Below are 21874 nucleotides of genomic sequence, written 5' to 3'. Positions count from 1 at the left end.
CCTGGCTTAACGGGTTTTAAATACAACCTTAATCCGCACCCACACCACTCAACAAGTTGACGCTCACACAGAGAAGCTCACAAGCGAAAGCAACGAAAGATGGGTTCTTCTTCCGCTTCTCTGATCAATCCGCTGACATCATCCTCCCTCTCCGGCCCCTCGGAGGTCGCTGCTCCCATACGGTTCTGGGCGGCGTGCCCCACCATGACTACCGGCCTAAGGTCCACCAGTATAACCAAGATCAATGGTTTGAGGCTGAAGGGAAAGTCTTGGTCTTCGTCTGTGGTGTGCAAGGCTGTGTCTGTGAAGCCGCAAACTGCCGTTGAAGGTCTCAACATTGCCGAAGATGTCACTCAGGTATAACCATTTTTCACTTTTTTTTTTCTCTGCGAAATGCGAATTCCATTGGGTAATTGGCTGCTACGTTTGTTGGCAATATTCGAATGCGATTCTTGATTTAAAATTTAATTAGTTTAGTCTGCTTACTTGTTACTCGTTGAGAGTTGTCCTACATCGGTGCGAGGGACAAGGTTTGCCATGTGCTTATATGGTCTTGGGCTACTCGTTATATTGCCAATTGGTTTTACGGTGGTATTAGAACAAGGTTGTCCACGTGTGAAGCTCAACGGTCACGAATTACTGTCATTTTTTCCATGCAATTGATTGAAATTATGAAGCTGGTCGGTTTGCTTTGTTGAAACTATAGATGGCAAGGTTAAATTTCTCTCCATTACAAGTTCGGAATAAGGAAGTTAGGAATATCCACCTTTCTTACACTGGTTTTGTTATTGTTTTTATTTACTTTTGGGATGCTTTGATTGATGCTTGTGAGGTCAACTCTCACTGTGGATTCACTTGGGGTTTGATTTCCTTGTGGAGAGAAGAAACGATGTTGTGAGTTACTTCAGGTCTACTATTGACTGTGGATACCTTTTAATTAACTTGAAAAAATTGACAATATCTAGGACTAGGATCATTTGTAAGAACAAGAGAGAGGTAGTTTTCGCCCTTCTAGTTTCGTTTTTCATTTTTATTTAGTGTACTTGATATGGTCAACTCTTGCTTAGGAATGTTAATTTGATACAGATAGCCAAATAAAGTATCTTTCATGTTTTGTTTTATTCAATTAACCCACTATTTAGGTTGCACAGTTACGTTTTCTCCAAGAAAATTCAGAAGGTTGATGGAGCATGTCATCTTTGTAGCTGTTTTGCTTGAAAGTGAGTGAATCCATGTCAGTGTTATTATCGTCAATATCAAGATCTTTGTGGGAGAGTGGTAACTGTGTGATTACTCACACTAGACAAAGAAGGATGAAGTTCGAAATAATTTTAATCAGCATTGTGCCAAATTATGTAGTTATCTATATTCCTGATAACTAAAACTATTTTAATGAAAGCACCAATGGGGTTCTACCCCTTTAAACTACTTTATGATAATTCCAATGCCATCAACTGTCACTTGGTGAGTAAATAATTCTCTCAAACTATAAATGGGGCAATATTGTTTTTTTTTTTTTGAAATCAGAAAAATTTAAAAGTTATGACATTTTAGAAATTGAATTTATTAGGAATTGAGAAGGTCGGCCCTTGCTGAGATTAGGGTAGCATTTGCTTTTTGATTGAATAAATGAATAGACATCGCAGGGTAGCATTTGCTTTTTGATTGAATAAATGAATAGACATCGCCTTTTGTGAAAATCTGGAACATGCTTAAATAGGCTGCAAGATCTAGTTATATAAGGAAGTTCTGGAATAATCCATGGAAGTCAGAGTGTTTAGTTTAGCTGCATGGAAATTAGAATCGTATGATTATTTTATATTTCTATATAAATATTGGCTCTAAAAAAATTGGAGTTCATTGAACTTTAAAATCTGAGAAACTTAAACTATGTTTCTTCATGTGATTATATCGTTTAGATTTATTCTTGTGCAGGGACAGAATATTTTCAATCACTATATCAGATGCTTCAAGCTGTTTTTCTTACCGAGAAGTCTTTGTCGGGGAAAGAAAATTTCAATATGTATAGTATACTGAAAAGGATTAGTTTTGTCTCCTTTGATGAGGCCTGTTCCAGTCCACCCTAAAATCCAATATAAGAATTCATAGTTCGTAGAAAAGCACTCATCTCTTTCTTCTATATTTTTATCAAGATTCAAAGTAAAGCATGGCAGTTCTTTTGCCTTATGTCATACCAAACACAAATAGCTGAGAATGAGTGAAATTTTTTGATGTGGTGTGAGTCTTGAAAATGTAGTTACTTGGGTTGAGTTGAAATGCTGATCTATGTGATGGTATTATTTGAATTTTGTTGGAAATGCTATTTCCCTTCTTAACACTGAGTACAGTAGTACTGAACGTTCCATTTTCTGGTTAATAGACATAACTAGAAATCATGTGACTACAACGTGTATGTGTTTTTTTTCTAAATTTGAAGTGCTAATGTTTCTTTTTAATTCATTTGTTACAATCGCTACTTTGGTGATGCAGCTTATTGGGAAAACACCAATGGTGTACCTGAATAATATTGTAAAGGGGTCAGTTGCAAATATTGCTGCCAAGCTTGAGATTATGGAGCCATGTTGCAGTGTCAAGGACAGGTGAGGAAGCATTGACTGTTAGTCTGGGTACTCAGCACTAGGATTTTTTTGGTTTTTTAACGTGATTCTGAAACATTATTCTCAGACTGATATGAGGGAAACAAGCCCCTGGATTGATATATGAAATGACATAGTTACTTGATAATGAACTCTACATTTCATTGCTTAGCTTTCAATAAATAGCAGTTATGGAGAGCAAATTTCCATATATAATAATTGCTGGTTTAAAAAACTCAAAAGCTTATGGCAATAAATGTGCACTACTGGCCTTCTCCCTAATCGTGTTTGTATGAGTATTGTGTAATGGCACATCTTGTTACGATGAAAGCTAATGTGTTTATTTGTCTTTTGATTATTGTAAATATCATATGTTTTATATTCCTACTATTACTAATGTGTTTGATGTTCATCTTCAGAATAGGTTACAGTATGATAACTGATGCTGAGCAAAGAGGACTCATAAAGCCTGGACAGGTAGCTTATTATGGATATAAATCTCATGATGTTTTAAGACTAAAAAAAGAATATAGCTCTTATGCATGTGCGCTAATGTGTAAGATGGTTTTTAATTAGGTTGCATTGCTAATTGGCTCGTTGGTTATTCCCTAAAGTTATTGCTCTCTGACCAGCCATTAGTTCTTTGGTTTTGATTTCAATTCAAATTAGGGTTCCTGTTGCAGAGGGTTAGTTCTAAAAGATGCCTATATACTAAATAGTATCATAATTCATAATTGCGATGCTGGCCTTCTGTGCATGCATCATGCTATATTTTCCACCTGTAATTGGATGTCCTTCAAATATTGGCTGCTTTTCATTGCCATGTCTTTGTGGAGTGTAGACTATTAGGGAAAATGACAAGTCACCCATTTCAGTTACTGTAAAATAGTCTGTTATCTCTAAATGTAATTAGCTGTGCTAATGTTTGTGATTAGTTAGAACTGTTATAAGGTAGGTAGTTAAGGGGTATCTTTGTAAATAGCCAAAGGCTATATATGTCTTCACAGTGTACAAACTAATTAATTCAGAAATACAATTGGAAAGCTTACAGAGGAAGTTTCCAGATTCTATATGGTATCAGAGAAAGCACAGAATAGTTGTGCTGAGAGAAAGCACAGGCATCTTGTTGAGACAGCTCGTACTTTGCTAGTTGCTTCTCATGTTCCTCATGTATTTTGGGTTGAAGCCTTCTCCACTGCCATCTATCTTATTAATCGGCTTCCCATCTCTGGTATTTCCTCATCACCATGGGAATTATTATTCAAGCAACCCCCAGATTACTCTAAACTTAAAGTGTTTGGTTGCCTATGCTTCCCTTGGCTCCAACCATATGTTCACAGCAAATTAGATGCCAAGAGCAAAAGTTGTATTTTTCTCGGATATAGCCTTCAACACAAAGGCTATCGATGTCTTGATCCCCTCACCACTCGAATTTACATCTCCAGACATGTTGTCTTTGATGAAAGTTCTTATCCATTTCAATCCCTGCAGCCTCCCTGTTTCTGTCCCAACCCATCCTCACCAGCAAGCTCTTCCTCTTTGGATCTTTATTTTGAGAAATATATTCCCCATCTCTCTACTAGCTGTGCACCATCTTCTTCCCCTGTTTCTCCTTCTGCCTCCGATTCTCCCCCTCCTTCTTCTTCTCAACCCATTTCAGTCCCTGCTTCCAGTTCTGACTTTGTTTCTGAATCCTCCACCTTACCCTTAAGTCAGTCCAATCCTCCTCCTCTTCCTCTTAATTCTCATCCAATGATCACAAGATCCAAGGCTGGCATTTATAAATCTCTCCCTCATGCCTATGCAGCAACTAAGCATCCTCTTCCTGTTGACACTGATTATGTTCCTAGTACATACCTGCAAGCTTCTAAGCATGCTCATTGGCGAGCTGCAATGCAAGATGAGTATAATGCATTGATCTCTACTGGTACTTGGTCCATTGTCCCCTCTCATCCTTCCCAAAATATAGTTGGATGTAAATGGGTGTTTCGAGTTAAGAAAAAGGCTGATGGCACCATTGACAGATTTAAGGCCAGACTAGTGGCAAAGGGTTTTCACCAACAAGAAGGTATTGACTTCCAAGAGACCTTTAGTCCAGTTGCCAAGCCAGTTACCATTCGGATCTTACTCAGTCTTGCTGTCCAACATAACTGGTTTCTCAATCAATTGGATATAAGCAATGCCTTTCTTCATGGTGACTTAAAGGAGGATGTCTACATGCAACAACCTCCCGGGTTTGTTGATCCCAATTCTCCTACTTCAGTTTGTAAGTTGAAGAAATCCCTATATGGACTAAAACAAGCTCCTCGAGCTTGGTTTGATAAACTTTTTCAAGCTCTTCATTCTCTTGGGTTTCAACAATCTTCATCCGATGCCTCATTGTTTGTTCTTCATGGTCCTCATTTGGTTATTGTTCTTGTGTATGTTGATGACATTCTCGTAACCGGTCTTCACTCCCAAATCTGTCAACAGTTTATCACCCAACTCAGTTCTCAGTTTCCAGTAAAGGATCTTGGTCCTTTACACTACTTCTTGGGCTTAGAAGTACATAGATCCTCCCATGGCATTTTTGTTCATCAATCCAAGTACTTAATTGATCTTCTTAAGAAAACACACATGGAGGGTGCCAAACCGTGCTGCACACCCCTTAGTTCCACAAAATTAGATAACAGTGGGCCTCTCTTGTCCAACCCCACTGAATATCGTTCTATTGTTGGGGGATTACAATACCTTACTTGGACTAGACCGGATCTCGCTTTTGCTGTCAACCAGATCTGCCAATTCATGCATGCTCCCAGGGAACAACATCTTCAGGCAGCTAAACGAGTTCTTCGATTTCTTAAAGGTTCTCTTTCCCATGGTTTATGGTTCACCAAGGGTTCAACCCATCTTTCAGCATACTCTGATGCTGATTGGGCTGGCTGCACTTTTGATAGAAGATCTACCAGTGGCTATTGTGTGTTCTTAGGCTCCAATCTCATTAGCTGGAGTGCTAAGAAACAAAGTACTGTTGCCCGGTCATCTACAGAGGCTGAATATCGCTCCTTAGCTCATACAGCTGCTGAACTTACTTGGGTTTGCAAAATCCTCAGAGATCTTCACTTCCCTATCCCTACACTGCCTACACTTTGGTGTGACAACATCTCAGCCATCTCCCTCGCATCTAATCCTGTTTTTCATGCTCGTACAAAGCATGTTGAGATTGATTACCACTATATTCGCGAATTGGTTCTAGCTAATCTTCTCAAAGTTCAGTATGTTTGCAGTGCAGACCAATTAGCTGATCTTCACACCAAGTCCTTATCCAAAAGTCGATTTCAGTTCCTGTGCTCCAAGCTTCCCATTGGAATCTGTTCTGATTCCCCTTCTCGCTTGAGGGGGTGTATTAGGGAAAATGACAAGTCACCCATTTCAATTACTGTAAAATAGTCTGTTATCTCTAAATGTAATTAGCTGTGCTAATGTTTGTGATTAGTTAGAACTGTTATAAGGTAGGTAGTTAAGGGGTATCTTTGTAAATAGCCAAAGGCTATATATGTCTTCACAGTGTACAAACTAATTAATTCAGAAATACAATTGGAAAGCTTACAGAGGAAGTTTCCAGATTCTATATAGACTTGTGTTGAACAAAATTTATAAAAAAATCATGGAATCATATGGCAATGGTCTTTTTCCCATAATTTAGTCTTGGCTGTTTAAAACTTGAAATGAGTGCATGGTTCACATGTTTAGATATTTGTTGTTTTGGTTCATGTAAAATCAGACAGGCCTGTGAAGCTTCACTTTGTTTCCTTTTCATAGTTTCTTTACATTCTTGACATTGTTTTATTCCCTTATTTTTTTAGAGTGTCTTGGTGGAACCCACGAGTGGAAACACAGGCATTGGCCTTGCATTTATAGCTGCAACTAAAGGATATAAACTCATCTTGACAATGCCAGCTTCAATGAGTTTGGAGAGAAGGGTTCTTTTAAAGGCATTTGGAGCTGAGCTTGTTTTGACTGATTCAGCAAAGGGAATGAAGGGAGCAGTTCAGAAAGCTGAAGAAATATGCAATAGTACTCCAAATGCATACATGCTTCAACAGTTCGACAACCCTGCTAATCCTAAGGTGTCTTGGCATCCTATCTCTACTCTGTTTATTATTTAACACGGGTCGTTTTAGCATCTAGGCTATTCGGCCACTTGCATTTGCATTTACTGCCAGGTTTCAGTTTTGGTTTTCTTTCTTTGTCTTTTTGTAATTGTCATATGCCTACGCAAAAGACCAGAGAATTCATGTTAGTTTCGTTTTACATATCCACAGTGATGGTGGACGTGGTGTTTATATCCTGTTCATGGGAATATTTGTACAGTGCTGATCTTGATGCATAAGTATACTGGAACACCTGCGGCCCAAATTTTGTTCATTATATGTCAAAAAGCAGAATAGTGCTTTGCTTAGCCTTGGAAAGAACATTGTGTATGAGCTTAACCTTGGAAGTATATGGAGTTGGAAAATTGGATAATATTCAACTCAAATCCGAGAGATATTCACATGAAAGAGAAAATTGTCTCTTGGTAGATTATTTTTCTTATTAGATAGTAGATACGTTCACTCTTCTTTTATCTGTTTTGATCATTTGCATCCAACTTTACATTTTTTGGCATCCAGAAGCATGTGAGTTTGACCTTTGTCACCTTTCCATAAGGATAGCAAATTGGCAGAGAGATCTTCTAACTAGTTGTAGTGTAATGACATTATGGCTTACAATACAGTTAGATGTCTATATTTATATTGGATGTTCTATATGCAGATACACTATGAGACAACTGGTCCAGAGATCTGGGAAGATACAAAAGGCAAGGTGGATATATTTGTCGGAGGAATTGGAACAGGTGGAACCATTTCTGGTGTAGGACGGTTCCTTAAAGAGAAAAATCCTAAAGTAAAGGTATGTTGTTTTTCTGATTCACAGTTTCGAAGACATACACGCAAACATGCTGACCAACCAGGATCTGATAGCTTCACCTTGAATGTGTCAATTATAAGGAAGAGTTAACTCGAATCATATCCTGGTTTATATCTGTATTGGCTGGAGGGAAAATTGTTTTTAAACAGAGGATTTTTCTTCATTTGCATTCCATTTCTTTTTCGCCGTCTTTCTTTGTTTTCCATTCTGTTATTTTTGTTTCCACCATCTGATCTTAAAAATTAACAGATTATTGGCGTAGAACCAACAGAAAGCAACATCCTTTCAGGTGGAAAGCCAGGTAAGATAGTAGAGCAGCGTTCTGATCATCTTAATGCAGTGTTTTTTTTTTAAATATTCTGTCATTTGTTCGTTAATTACATGCTTGTTTACTATTCATTGTCGAAAATGTAGGTCCCCACAAGATTCAAGGGATTGGAGCTGGATTTATACCTAGAAATTTGCACCAGGATGTTGTCGATGAAATTATAGAGGTCTAAGATCTTATTCCAACTCAATCTAGTTACATTCTTTATACTTGTTTCTCTCTTTACACTTGAAATAAATATCCTTGTATGAAAGCTAACTTTCCAAGTTACACAATCAATTGTGCTTACGTTGACGTTTGCAATACAAATCATGTTTACGCTGTAATTGATCCTATCAAATGTTATTTTTCTTGTCATTTGTCCATGTATCATTAATTACATCAGGTCTGTTTGGAATTGCTTTCTAGTTGTTTCTCACAGATTGTGATTTTGGCAGATCTCAAGTGATGAAGCTGTTGAAACTGCAAAGCAATTAGCACTCCAGGAAGGCTTGTTGGTATGTGTTTTCTACTTTTCATCTAAATTTATATTTAGACGAAGGAAAAATTAACTTAATCCTCATTCTTGGGTGTTGGGATTAATCACCTTAAGTGAGAGATCACATTTTGGATGATTAGATTAAAGGGATGCTTTTTTGCACACATAGGTTTTAGATTACAACCGGAGAAGAATTGGAAGCACATTTTAGACGATTAGATCAAAGGGACACTTTTTTGCACACATTTCAGCACATTTTAGCACATTCAGTGGACGATATGAAACTTTTTTCATTGTCAATGGAGCAAAAATGAACTTTCTTTCCTCAACCTCTCCATCTGCGACATTCTTTCACAGCCCATGAATGAAACCAAGTAGGGAAAAAGTCCATGGAGTAGAATGTAGAGTTGAGATCCAATTTCAGAATATTTTCTAATAATTATTTCATATCAGGTTGGGATTTCTTCAGGAGCAGCTGCTGCTGCTGCAATCAAGGTTGGTAAGAGGCCTGAGAATGCAGGGAAGCTTATAGCGGTATATCATCCTCTCTCTATTTTCTCTTAAAGTAATTCTTTTTGCATAGAATTTACGTACTGCAAGTTGGGAAGATATAAAAGGTGTTCATTTTAGACCATGCACACACAACATTATACCGAGTGCAGAAGATTGCATAGGCTCTAGAATTTATATCCTACAACTGAGGTGGGACTATGAAAATATAGACTTTTTCTTTGAATTTTTTCACGTGAGATGGCTTGAGATGGTTTCCCTGGATGCATAGTTCCTACAATTGTTGCTGGCTCTTATATTAGATTAGATCTTGTCCAGAAAAAGAGGCCATGGATCTTACTTAGCTTGTCACAAGAGGTCTGTGGAATTCATGTAGAGTCAAAACTAGGGAATTCCCACAGGAATTAATTCGATTGTGCACGTGACATCTTACTTTTTACCAGTTTGGTAAAAGAGATAAAAGTCACTCCATGTTTTGCATGTGTGCTTGTTGGTTGGATTCTACGCAGTCAAGGTAAAATCTCGCTTATGGAGTAGAGAAGCATGATATAATGACAGGCTGGTAGTCCTGGTTGTTCACACTATCACTACTTTCTCGGGCTGTTTGTTGTCTGATCTGCACGCACTCAAAACTATATTGCTTTCAATTCTGTGTGTATTAATGCACTTGAGAGTTTTACTGCTTCCAGGTAGTCTTTCCGAGCTTTGGTGAACGTTATCTCTCCACAATTCTTTTCCAGTCAATCCGAGAAGAATGTGAGAAGATGCAACCGGAGCCATGATTTCCTTTGCTGAAGCAATTTTATGACAACGATGCACACTGTTTATCCCGAAATTTTCCTTTTATATTTTCCCGTTCACACGTCATTTCTTTCTCCATAAATCTCCTTGATGTACTCCTTAGAGATAGGATCAATGGTATAAGATTGTCCATTCGTGACCTGGTTGTTTGACATGAATATTTTGAAATAATTAAGATGGAGATGAATTTGCTGGTGTTGCTTATTTGAGGGCACACCAGTTGATTCATTCAATCAAGTTCCATAATTCTATTTTATTTTTTATTTTTTTATTACATCTACATAAAGGCAAAAGAAATAAAACTGCATTTTTCAATGCTTAGAATGGCCATGAGGTTTCAATTTCCTCACAATGCAGCCTAAAATTTTGTAATTTGTATCAGTTTACATCTTTTGTCTGTTTGATGTCTATTTCTTCATTAAATTGATGAGTTTTTCAGTCAACTTGGTACATATGTGGCTTATATATATCCATCCAAATTACGAGTTTCAATGTTTCATGCTCACCGTATAATCAATTTAATTGAGATTTAAATAATTCGTTAGAAAAAAGACATAAATAGATAAAGTTTTAAAATGTGAAAAATTTAAAATCTCATGATTCAAATCAATCCAACTTGAAGGGTGTAATATGTAAGCCCCAATAAAAACAAAGTTTAAGTTTGGCCAGTCTGGGGTCCTGCTGTCGTCCAAATTATACGCTTTACTTCCCAGACTTTACTTAGGCTTTGTGTTTTAAATTTTGCCACTCAGTTTAGCCTTTTAGCAATTATATATATTCAATTATTTGACTGATGGTAAGTGCCTCTTTATCACAACGGTGGAAAGGAGTTGCACTCTTGCACGATGGTGTGGGTTTAAACCCATCGATAACTAATTTAACATCTAATTTAATAAAATAATCTATGATATATGTATTTATTCTACTTCCGAAAAATTTCAATTTTTGATAGTCTTGCTAAAGTTTTCTATTCTCCTTCCACTTCTAGTCACCCACTCTACTTTAATTCGAAACCAAGTTACGTATCTAATACTCCTTTTTGCCTCTTACGGTGTGGTGACAATAATAAGGAAAAAATTTCACAAATAGAAAAACGTATATTATTTTTCAATTGAAAAAGCAAAAGTAAGCGACAATTACATTACCGTTTAGTGATATGTCATTTGTAAATTATAAATAAGGTATTTTGGGTTCAATTTGTATAGATGACAAGTTCATTCGATCCCGTAATAAAATATTGTTTGCTTGTGTAGAAAAATAAAATGACACAACGGCACCGTTTGGCGTTCTAATTTTAACCGGTAGTTAAATAGTCGTTGGCAACCGGGTGAAGTCGCCAGCAAGCCAGCCTGGTTAAAGTGGGGTCGGGCGGCGGGTGAAGCTCTGGTTCTCACACGCAGAAGCTGGAAGAGTAGAGATGACTATTCTCATCGAGTCAACCTTCTCTCTCTCTTCAATTGTTGCGTACTAATATCAAATTTAATTTTTGTCTTCCTTTTAATTTTATTTTTCTTGTTGGTATTTGCTGCTGTTGTTCTTCTCTTTAATTTCTTGCCTTTGGGTTTTTAGCTTTTGCTTCTTTTCTCTCTCTCTCTCCCTCTCCCTTTTCCTCAGATCATCAAACTTCATACTTTCACACTGCACCATCATCAACAACCACATATTACAATAAAAGAAAACCCCAATTCCATTTCTTTTATTTTTTATTTTAATGAAAAAGAAGAAATTATCTGATTTTTTTATCCATGGAAGAAGAATAGGTTTGTATTTGCTCATGCTTTCCTCAACCCTTATTCAAAATTTGTCAGCAATTCTCAGACCTAAATTGGAACACCATCTTTGGCCACAAAAACTCCATAACTACTCAAAGGTATGCACTTGTTTCTTTTCTTGCGCTCTTTTTTTTTTTTTTTTTTTTTCCTGGTAATTTAGTTGAAAGCATAAACCTTTTACTAAACTTAATAGTTGGGCATGATTTTCATTCATAAATATGTAATTCCCTAATCTAATCTTATCTAATCTAATCGAAACCCTGATTTGCGCGGTGATCAATCTGTATCCGCTTCGGCCCTGTGGAAGAAACTAACATAAAGATCATTAATTTGCAGTTTCTTAGACCACATTCTATCTGGGTTACTGTTATTGTGTTGTTGTGCTTTATCTTATCGATCCAATCCTCTTATTGTGTTTTGCTTTAGTTTGCTCCCTATTTCTACCGCTTGTAGTTCAAGTGGGAAATGCAAATATTGGATTTTGTAGCTTCTTCCTTAGAAGCTGACATCAAGCTGTTGGTGTTTCGTCCAACACCTGGATTTTAGAGATTCCACATATAAGTTTTGATGATCTGCAGGATATAGGAAATTTTGAATGTTTGATTCTGACGTCCAGTTCTTAGTCGAACATGATAATTTGCTGCAAATGTGCTGCTCTGGTGTATCTTACTGACCCAATCTATTATAATTTGTATAGAACATTCGTGCAATGCAACACTTGTAGTATACTGCACATCCAAAGTAAAATCCTTTTTGCATTGAAATGGAGTTAGAAAACAGTTCAGTTCATTTCCCATACTCTTTGCACACGTTCATTTTGGTTCCCCATTTGATTTTAGAGCTGATTCGGTTTTACAGCTAGTTTGTGATTGTTGGTGTGCTGTTCTAACCGTATGCTGTATTACTTCGGTGCAGTAGGAGGATTTAGGTCAGATGGCTGAAAGTTGGCATGGAAATTATGACACTGGCAGTCCATCAGATGACAGCCATAAGTTTGAGCGATTGCACATTGAGCCTATTTATGATGCATTTTTTTGTCCTTTAACAAAGCAAGTTATGCGTGATCCTGTTACCTTAGAAAATGGTCAAACATTTGAGCGAGAAGCAATTGAAAAGTGGTTTAGGGAATGCAAGGAGAGTGGAAGGAAGTTGGTCTGCCCACTGACACTAAAAGAATTGAAAAGCGCTGATCTAAAGCCTAGCATAGCTTTGAGGAACACCATTGAAGAGTGGAATGCCAGAAATGAAGCTGCTCAGCTTGATATGGCTCGTAAGTCATTGAATCTGGGCAGCTCAGAAAGTGAAGTTCTTTTGGCCTTGAAGTTTGTCCAGCAAATCTGCCAAAAAACAAGATCAAATAAGCACGTTGCACGCAATGCAGGGCTGATTCCTATGATAGTTGACATGTTGAAGAGCAGTCGTAAAGTAAGGTGCAAAGCTTTGGAAACCCTTAAAACTGTGGTGGAGGATGATTCCGATAATAAGGTAGTCCTAGATTTTTCTGTTTCTCTTGTCATTTTCCATGAAATTGCTAACATGGATGTTTCTAGGGCCTCATATTAATATTTGTTTGGTTGTAGGAATTATTGGCTGATGGGGATACAGTACGAACTATAGTGAAGTTCTTGTATCACGAGCAATCCATAGAGAGGGAGAAAGCTGTCTCTTTGCTGTATGAACTATCCAAATCTGAAGCCTTATGTGAGAAGATTGGTTCAATTAATGGAGCGATTCTTATTTTGGTTGGAATGACAAGCAGCAAATCAGATAACATTTTGACTGTTGAGAACGCTGATAAAACATTACAGAATCTGGAGAAGTGTGAGAACAATGTGAGACAGATGGCTGAAAATGGTAGACTGCAGCCTCTTCTGACACAAATTCGTGAAGGTACTTGTACTTTCTCTTATCTTTACACTTAGCATGTTGCTAGAAGTAGGACAACCAAACAGCCAATGCTCTTTGGATAATTTATTTCGCACTACATGTCCTGCAAATATGGTAAACATTCATTTTTGTAATTTTTTTTTTTCAAAGACAAAACAAAAAACCGTGCTAACTGCTAAATTGAACTATTGTAGTTTCTGCACCTTGCTTAGCGTCTCCAGTCCACCACAGCTTGCATGATTCTGCTAGTGTTTGATCCAAGACGAGTTTTCCTACTTATGAGACAACTATCCATTCGTTATTTTTTTAATAATTAAATGTAGCTGTCCCGCCTATGACTTCTTGGTCTAAACTCGAGTACAGATTAATTTTCTCTACCTCCACCTCTGATTATTTTAATTTTTTAATAATTAAATTTAGTGGACTGTTGGTATTAGTTTGATCTATACTTCTCTTTTATTGTTTCAAATGAAGATAATTTTTATCTCTCTCAAAAATTTAAAAAAAAATGTTGAGCATAACTCAATTTTCCTTGCTGATATGATCGCAGGCCCTCCAGAAACCCAACTTTCGATGTCTAATTTCCTTGGTGAGTTAGTTTTGGACAATGATGTAAAGGTGATAGTGGCTAAAAGTGTGGGTTCAGCTTTGATTAACATCATGAGAAGTGGTGATATGCAGTCAAGAGAAGCAGCTTTGAAAGCTCTCAACCAAATTTCATCTTGTGAGGCAAGTGCCAAGGTACTGATAGAGGCAGGAATACTTCCGTCTCTGGTCAAAGATCTCTTTATCGTTGGGGCTAACCAGCTTCCTATGCGACTGAAAGAGGTTGCTGCAACAATTCTTGCTAATGTTGTTAGCACAGACTATGATTTTGATTCCATCTTGGTTGGACCTGATCAGCAAACGCTAGTCTCAGAAGACATTGTCCATAACCTACTACATCTCATTAGCAACACTGGACCAGCAATCGAGAGCAAGCTTCTCCAGGTTCTTGTTGGACTCACTAGCTCTCCTTCAACTGTTTTGAGTGTTGTTGCCGCCATTAAAAGCTCCGGTGCCATTATTAGTTTGGTGCAGTTTATTGAGGCTCCACAAAAGGAATTACGTGTGGCTTCCATTAAACTTCTCCAGAACCTCTCCCCACATGTGGGCCAGGAGCTAGCTGACGCCCTACGTGGCACAGTGGGCCAACTTGGAAGCCTAATAAAAGTCATATCAGAGAATATTTCAATCACTGAAGAGCAATCAGCGGCCATTGGCATCTTAGCTGAACTTCCGGAGAGGGATCTAGGCCTTGCCAGGCAGATGCTAGATGACGGTGCCTTTGAGCTGGTACATTCTAGAGTAGTTAAGATCCGCCAAGGGGGGAGTAAGGGTGGCCGCTTTGTGACACCATTTCTAGAAGGACTTGTACGAGTTTTAGCAAGGGTTACACTTGTGTTGGCTGATGAGCAAGGTGCAGTTTCTCTGTGCCGTGAACTTAATCTTGCTGCACTTTTCATTGAACTTCTACAGGCCAACGGACTGGAGAATGTACAGATGAGTTCAGCAGCAGCATTGGAGAATTTATCACAAGAATCCAAAAATTTGACAAGATTGCCCGAGTTGCCTACACCTGGTTTCTGTGCTTCAGTTTTTTCATGTTTTAGTGAACCACCTGCCATAAATGGTTTGTGTCGGCTTCATCGTGGGACATGTTCACTTAGAGATAGTTTTTGTCTCTTGGAGGGACATGCTGTGGAAAAGTTGGTAGCTCTTCTCGACCACACAAACGAGAAGGTGGTCGAAGCAGCACTTGCAGCACTCTCTACTCTGTTGGATGATGGGCTTGATATCGAACAAGGGGTTATGGTGTTGTGTGAGGCAGAGGGGGTGAAGCCTATTCTTGACGTGTTGTTAGAGAAACGGACAGAGAATCTGAGGAGGAGGGCAGTCTGGGTAGTTGAAAGACTATTGCGGAGTGATGAGATAGCCTATGAAGTTTCTGGAGATCCGAACGTGAGCACCGCACTTGTTGATGCCTTCCAGCATGGTGACTATCGAACCCGGCAGACTGCTGAACGTGCCCTGAAGCACATTGACAGGTTACCAAACTTCTCTGGTGTCTTTCCGAACGCAGGATAGGCATCTTCCCCGGTGGTTTTTATTGTTATAGTTTGCAAAGCTGCAATTGGAGGGGGTATATATTTGTTGTATGCAGATTTTTCATTTGTTTTTAAGGATGGTGGTGTCTCCATCTACTTGGTTTCTGTTAATCAGCTGCATTTTGTGTACAAATTGTTAAGGAAAATTCTGTTACACCCAGATTTCAATTCTGGAACACCCACTTCTCAAAACACTTTTTTTAGTACATCGATATTTTTACACTAAGGAGAGGGGGAGTTCGGCTAAGCTACACGATGGACAACCTTATTTGGTATTGAATTTGTCATCTATAAGATTCGAATTTAAGATATCTCACTTCTAACTGAAGAAGAATACCACATGACTGTAGTACTAAGTGACTTTTGAACACTTATTTGAATTTGCAAGTTTTTTGAAACCCATTGAAACTCAAAATATTCCAAATTTGACCCTAAACTAGAGTTTACTTATTTAAATTACATTTTATCATCTTAATTTTTGACCGCATAATAATTTCATACCTCACATCTTAAACATTGTAATGCCATACATCAATTTAAAAATTCCTTGCAATAATAGATCTCCGTTAATCAATTATCAAACTGATCGTTAAGTGGTGGTGCCAAAAAATAAACAAATTTGAAAGGAAATAAATTTTTATTTGAAAGGATTAAATAAAAAGAGTGGCCCCAATCCCCATGTGCAAGCCATTCAGTCCTTCCTCCATTCATGAAAAAGGGAGTGGTGCAACATGCAAGATGGACCGACGACCTAACGAGCCTCTCTCTGCTTCCTCCTTCCAAAGGTCAATCCACAAACCCTAGCTTTTCTACATTTTTAATCCACAGCGCAGCTCCGACGTCGTCCTTCTCTACATTTGAACTTCATTTCGGTCAGTTTCTCGTACACTTTCCGTTCCTGTTTGGTTGGTTCCCTGGAAAAAGCGGGAAAAACAAAAGACAACGCATGCATTGTAACTTCATTTATACATGTTTCTCTTACGATTTTTTTTCTTGATTGATTGCCGCAGTTAGATTCTCCTGAAAATGGCTGCCAAATAGGACAGTCTATGGGTGGGTGTGCTTAGTATTTTTCAACTCCACGATTCTGATGTCCGAAGCCGGAAGCATTTACCGATCCCCGTAACGGTAACTATTCCGATCCTTTCTTTTAAATTCTTTATTTTCTTGGCTATTCTATATATATGGAGTAGAAGTTGATAAAGATTGTTGTTTTGAGTGTCCGTTCTGCTGTTTGGTCACCGAGAAAGTTTAGGAAAATTTGAAAATGGATTAATCGGAACCTAGAAACTCTCTTGTTCAGTGCGATTATATTGAAAGGGTCATGAAACTTAGATTATAATTTTTTCATTTGAGGATGGAATTTTAATCAGCAAATTTAAGTGTACTAATGGTGCGTTTGTTTGGACTCGTTAACTCTCACTGGACTGGACTGAACGACATGTAGTCTTACGTTTGTCACGTATACGAACTAAGTTTAAGGGGATAAAACGGGACTCGCATGGACTCTTTCACTAGAAGGTCTTAGCAAGACCCCTGAAAACCATGGGATTGCTAAGATCTTTGCTACGTCTGCTCGCGTCGCCAACATCGCCTACACTTGCCAACCCAAAATCGCAGAGGGAGAACCCAGAATCTCTCTGTCTGCTCGTTTCAAATCTCGAAGAACCCAAAATCAAGTCGCATCCCCTCTCTCCTCACTCTGCTTGCTTCGTCTGCTTGAGGCGCCACCATCGCATACACTCGCCAACCCAGGACCGCATAGTCTGCTTGTTTGGGTTCTTCTGATAATCCCTCCACGGGGCCTCTGCAACCACACCTTCACAAGTTCGCCCAATTATCGGCATGATACGAACCGTAATACATAACTAGGCGAATTTGGTTCTCACCATCGGGAAATCTTGCTGGTTCGGTTGAAGTATTACAAAGAGAGCTTTGCTCAAATCATTTTTTTCAGTTTCTTGATGGCGCGATCGAGTGAATACAATGTTGAAAAAGAATCAGAATGCTCAACGGAAAACTTACAGTGCAGTTCAACAACCGCTTCTTTAAGATTGACCAACCGTCGATCAATTTAGAAGTAATAGGACATCCACCATTCAAAATCATTAACAGCAGGAGGGACCAAATTCAATTCAATAGAGTTGCAACATATGAATATGATGAGGTGGGAATAATTAACAAAGAGGAGAGATTTAAATTACAGAATCAATTTCATGAATGTTGGTGAACAAATTACATCCGAGACTACATGAGCGAGTGAATGAGCGAGCATACCGTATTTCTCCAATGGTCGGGGTTTTTATTAAGAATCTCCATTCAAATCTTTTCACCACAAAATGCTTTGCCCAATGGATTCAACACTGAACTTGACGGTAGCAGGTACGCCCAAAATGCTCTTGAGAAGTGAGGGAGAACGAGAGCGTTGACCAATGATGATCATGTGTTGTGTGTAATACTTTGTTTCTGTGAGTTACAACGTACAGAGGACTTTACAGTCTTTAACTTACAGATGTAGCACAGCCATTGACTTGGTCAAGCATGAAGAGGCATCCAGCTCGCGAGTTACATGGTTCCTTGAGATATGACTCCATTTCATCCCCGTATCAGACACATCACATACAGTAAAAAAATCCAATACTTGACCAAATATTTTGAACATCTCAATACCAAATATCATGTTTCCGTCTGCCACAAACGCAGCATTCCAGTCCATTGGAGCATCAGGATGTACTGAGACCTCGGTCCAGTTAAGGTGCATGAGATCCAGCTCCCATACCTTTCTAACAGCCTTGTTTCTCCGGCCTATCTGACCATCCCCTTCGCACCAGAAGACAGAAAGCATGAAGAGCCGGCCATTACAAGATACCAGTTTTGGGTAATATTCATGAACACGGGGTGGGAAGGGAGTGGTTTGGATTCCAATCCAAAAACCCCTTTCTATGTCATATCCTGCAAGCTTGTCAGTTTCAGAATAAACATAAAACATCCCATTACAAACAACCCCAGAACAAGCAATCCCAAAGTCCACAGGGAACCCCTGAATTTCTGTCCATTTCCTTGAAACAGAATCATATATTTCTCCAGAATCCAAAGGTTCATCCCAGGAGCCAAGACCACCAACAGCAACGAGCACAAACCTTCTACAACCCTTCATGGATGAGTGATCACTTTTTTGTTTCATAAATTTATACGACTTTCTATTGGGTAACACCAAAGACTCATTGTCATCAGCAGAATGTCTCTGTTGACGCCTAAGAGAAAGCCTGTGAGGATCTTCATAGACCTCTGATACTCCACCTACCCGTGATCTGGGAATACGTCTATCTTGGCGACTTTGATAACTTTGACTGGTGGAAAAATCTGAAGTGACCTCTGAGATTCCTAAAATAGGCATTGATCTTGCATGCTTCATTGGAGCAACTTTGCGCCAAGATTTTGTTAAGGGACTAAACAGCATCACCCCTTTGTGTGTCTTACATGAGCTCCTATCCACCCTCCCAAAGTTGTTCAAGCTCGAACAACCCCCAACAACATAAATATCATCCTGGACACTAGCAACAGAAAACATGAACCTTCCCTTTAGGATTTCAGCATCTATACTATGCCATTGATTTAGAGACACATCCAATGCATGTATCTCACCAGAGCAATAACCATCTTTAACAGCACCAAAATGAAACAACCATGGGGTCTGATGTGAGCCTTCCTGTCTCATCTGCAGGAACCGAGTAGTAGTAGTCAAGTGTTTCCATTTCTTGCACACGAGGCGTGCAGTCATGAGACTGGTTAGTGGGAGCCTCACCAAGCACATTTCCAGTATGTCGTCTGGAAGAAAAATGTGCATCCTGCTATTTCTAATTGATTCTTCAAGCTCAAAATCCTTTCTGTTATGTTTCTTCCAAAATTTCTCCCTCACCCCATACGAGAAGCAATCCACTCCAGATTCCTCGGTACCACATATTGGTCTGTATCCCTTGCCTTCATCGCTGGCACTTGACCTCCTCCTGTTACTCGTATCCCCAAAATCATCACATGTGTCAGCACCTACTTTGCAACCTCCACCCCTTCCATACAGAGTAAGACATCTCAAAGCTATTCCCCTCACACCATTGTCCTCATCTCCTACAGACCTCTGATTCTTCTTCCTCAACTTCTGGCTAACATTTCTCATCAGACACTTCGATACACTCAAAGCTTCAAAATCTTGATGAAGAGATTCTTCACCAGATGGTCTCCCAGAGTACATTCTGTTCTATAGTCATTAGCAAGCAAAAGCACTCTCTTGCAAGAGTCATGAACCCTAAAAGAAGAAGCAAAACCACAAGTATAAGATACTAATCAAGAGTGCATAAGAGTGAACATAAGCATGCATATCCATATAAGTTTGGCACTCCCAGAAACTCATATAGAACACGAGCGGTGAAATCATGTGCAGCAGCATACTTAAGATTTGGTTAGGTTATTTAAAACTATGCCCTTGAAAAATAAGAGATTAATTTTCAGCATTTCCTTTTCTAATCGCAAGAAAAGAAATTTGATTACTCAAATTTTACAACCCTCGCAAATCTTTGCGACAAGAATCCTCCTAAATTCATTTCCATCTCATTAACCGAAAAAAGACAGATACTTACACTTGCATAAAGTGAGAAAGCACAAAGCAAAGTTTTCCCTCAGTTTTCTGGGCAACCAAACACAGAGCAAAGTTCTCCCTCAATTTTCTGGGCAACCAAGCACAGAGCAAAGGATTACAAAATCGAAATAAACAATGGGTAGAATACCATATTTAGTCAAAATCACCATCGAAGGACTCCAGTATAATACTAAAACAGAAAGGCAAAGAAAATACAGACAACAATACATCGAATCAATAATTCCAATTCACCAGATTACCCGATAGCATTTAAATCCAATTGAATGAACAAATATACACATATATATAGCTCATTTGATTGCTGATAATTACATAAATAAAATAGGAGCGGGAGTTTTGCAACATACCGGGAATCAACACCCTAATGAGATCGAAATTTGCAGATACGAATGGGTTTGGCTGCCGAGAAACGAGAGAAGGGAGGAGTGATTTCGAATTTGGGATCGACTGATATGGAATAAATTGAAAAGCTAAAAAAGAAATGGAGAAAAGAAAGGGAAAGGAAAAGATTTGAAAAGCAAACGGGCAATTGAGCGCAGCACTGTTGCAGTGAGCGATCTGAGCGCTATTCAATGGGATTGAATGATGGTGAAGAAGGTAAAGCGAGGAAGAAAGAAAAAGCAGATGAGATTCTCGGATTATCAAATTCAATTTTTCGAATTTTTTTAATCAAAAGAGATCCAAAAGATTTAAGTGTCTTATTTTCGTTTTTTTTATTTTTTATTTTTTTGTAACTTATGATGGAATTGAATCAATTTTTTTTTTTTTTTTTTTCAGATTGCAATTAAGATAGTTATGTTTATAAAATAGTTACTCGTTCACGTGTTTATAAAATAGTTATGTTTAGACTTTAGAGCCTAGTTAATAATTTATATAAATAATTATGTCCAAACTTCAGAATCAGGTTAATAATCTATTACTAATTGACACATACAATAATCTGTAACTTAACTACTTGCACAACTAGGTAAGTGTAGGAATTTACACTATAAGACTCGGTACAATTAAAAGTGAAACCATTCAATATAAGTTATTTATTCTTAAATAGTTTTAACGATTTAGTTACAAATTCAGATCTTAAATTAATTTTTTTGGTAAAATTGATGTCATATTTTTATAGAACGATGTAAAGGATGGGTACAGTACAATTACTGTAACCAAACTTCGGTTTCAATTACAATACCAACCTCTTGATGTGACAAGATCTAGTACCACTACTATTCTAAGTTTTTGGTATGCTAAATTTCAGTATGTCACAAAATTTAGATGGCGTGGTACGATGGTTGGATTTTATCAATTTGATATTGTGCTCTTTTGGGGGCCCAAATCTGATTTTTAGCCCAACCCGATTTTTGCTTAATTTCATTATTCACACACATTTAGTACGTCAAATCATGCAGAAAGATAAAAGTTAGGGTCATAAATCAAATCAATGTTAAAGAATTCAAGTTGCAACGATTAAACATAAAAGTTAGTGATTAGTGTGTGTATATTAGAATTCATGCACACGCATGAGCGTGTGCAGAAATATTTTTCGAATCACGACGTGCTACGAGAGATTTACACGTTTTAAATGTATTTATATGGGTAAATTAACAAAAGAAAAGTCAAATATTTGAAGTAAATGAATCATCTTAGATCATGCTAGAAGAAATCCCTCATAAATCAATTAAAGCAGCTAAATCCACATAATAAAATCGGCATCTATTAAATTTATATTAAAAATAGAGAAAATAATATTTAATAAACA

At 38.0% G+C, this 21874-nt stretch overlaps 3 protein-coding genes across 4 annotated transcripts; 2 read left to right on the top strand and 1 right to left on the bottom strand.

Moving 5' to 3' along the window:
* The first annotated feature begins 4 nt into the window (after positions 1-4).
* LOC137710515 (cysteine synthase-like) lies at positions 5-9910 on the top strand. The gene is made up of 10 exons (XM_068449559.1): positions 5-357; positions 2491-2600; positions 3017-3074; positions 6443-6706; positions 7392-7529; positions 7797-7848; positions 7962-8041; positions 8313-8372; positions 8807-8887; positions 9553-9910. The coding sequence occupies exons 1-10, from the start codon at positions 100-102 to the stop codon at positions 9643-9645; spliced, it is 1194 nt and encodes a 397-aa protein (XP_068305660.1). The 5' UTR covers positions 5-99; the 3' UTR covers positions 9646-9910.
* Positions 9911-11017: 1107 nt separating this feature from the next.
* Positions 11018-15648, top strand: LOC137710524 (U-box domain-containing protein 44-like). The gene is made up of 4 exons (XM_068449569.1): positions 11018-11534; positions 12352-12921; positions 13017-13326; positions 13874-15648. Exons 2-4 carry the CDS (start codon positions 12370-12372, stop codon positions 15448-15450), a joined length of 2439 nt encoding a protein of 812 aa, XP_068305670.1. The 5' UTR covers positions 11018-11534; positions 12352-12369; the 3' UTR covers positions 15451-15648.
* A 1944-nt stretch (positions 15649-17592) lies between these two features.
* On the bottom strand, positions 17593-20769 carry LOC137710663 (F-box/kelch-repeat protein At5g42350-like). 2 transcript variants are annotated; one of them, XM_068449751.1, is made up of 3 exons: positions 20472-20769; positions 20105-20191; positions 17593-19773 (listed from the first exon to the last, which is right to left on the bottom strand). In XM_068449751.1, the coding sequence occupies exon 3, from the start codon at positions 19717-19719 to the stop codon at positions 17977-17979; it is 1743 nt and encodes a 580-aa protein (XP_068305852.1). In that variant the 5' UTR covers positions 19720-19773; positions 20105-20191; positions 20472-20769; the 3' UTR covers positions 17593-17976. The 2 variants fall into 2 exon arrangements, with proteins under 2 accessions (XP_068305852.1, XP_068305853.1); XM_068449752.1 differs by lacking the exon at positions 20105-20191.
* Between the last annotated feature and the right edge of the window lie 1105 nt (positions 20770-21874).

Source organism: Pyrus communis, chromosome 12, assembly GCF_963583255.1.
Source record: "Pyrus communis chromosome 12, drPyrComm1.1, whole genome shotgun sequence".
Lineage (NCBI taxonomy): Eukaryota > Viridiplantae > Streptophyta > Magnoliopsida > Rosales > Rosaceae > Pyrus > Pyrus communis.
This window is presented reverse-complemented; position numbering and strand designations above follow the sequence as displayed.

What these genes read in the sequence shown, in the direction of transcription:
- LOC137710524 (XM_068449569.1), top strand. Translation starts at nt 12,370, where the DNA reads ATGGCTGAAAGTTGGCATGGAAATTATGACACTGGCAGTCCATCAGAT. An exon ending in AGGATGATTCCGATAATAAG is followed by an intron (nt 12,922 to 13,016) that starts GTAGTCCTAGAT and finishes GTTTGGTTGTAG; the next exon opens with GAATTATTGGCTGATGGGGA. An exon ending in TCTGACACAAATTCGTGAAG is followed by an intron (nt 13,327 to 13,873) that starts GTACTTGTACTT and finishes ATATGATCGCAG; the next exon opens with GCCCTCCAGAAACCCAACTT.
- LOC137710663 (XM_068449751.1), bottom strand. Translation starts at nt 19,719, where the DNA reads ATGTACTCTGGGAGACCATCTGGTGAAGAATCTCTTCATCAAGATTTT.
- LOC137710515 (XM_068449559.1), top strand. Translation starts at nt 100, where the DNA reads ATGGGTTCTTCTTCCGCTTCTCTGATCAATCCGCTGACATCATCCTCC. An exon ending in TTGCCGAAGATGTCACTCAG is followed by an intron (nt 358 to 2,490) that starts GTATAACCATTT and finishes TTGGTGATGCAG; the next exon opens with CTTATTGGGAAAACACCAAT. An exon ending in TTGTCGATGAAATTATAGAG is followed by an intron (nt 8,042 to 8,312) that starts GTCTAAGATCTT and finishes TGATTTTGGCAG; the next exon opens with ATCTCAAGTGATGAAGCTGT.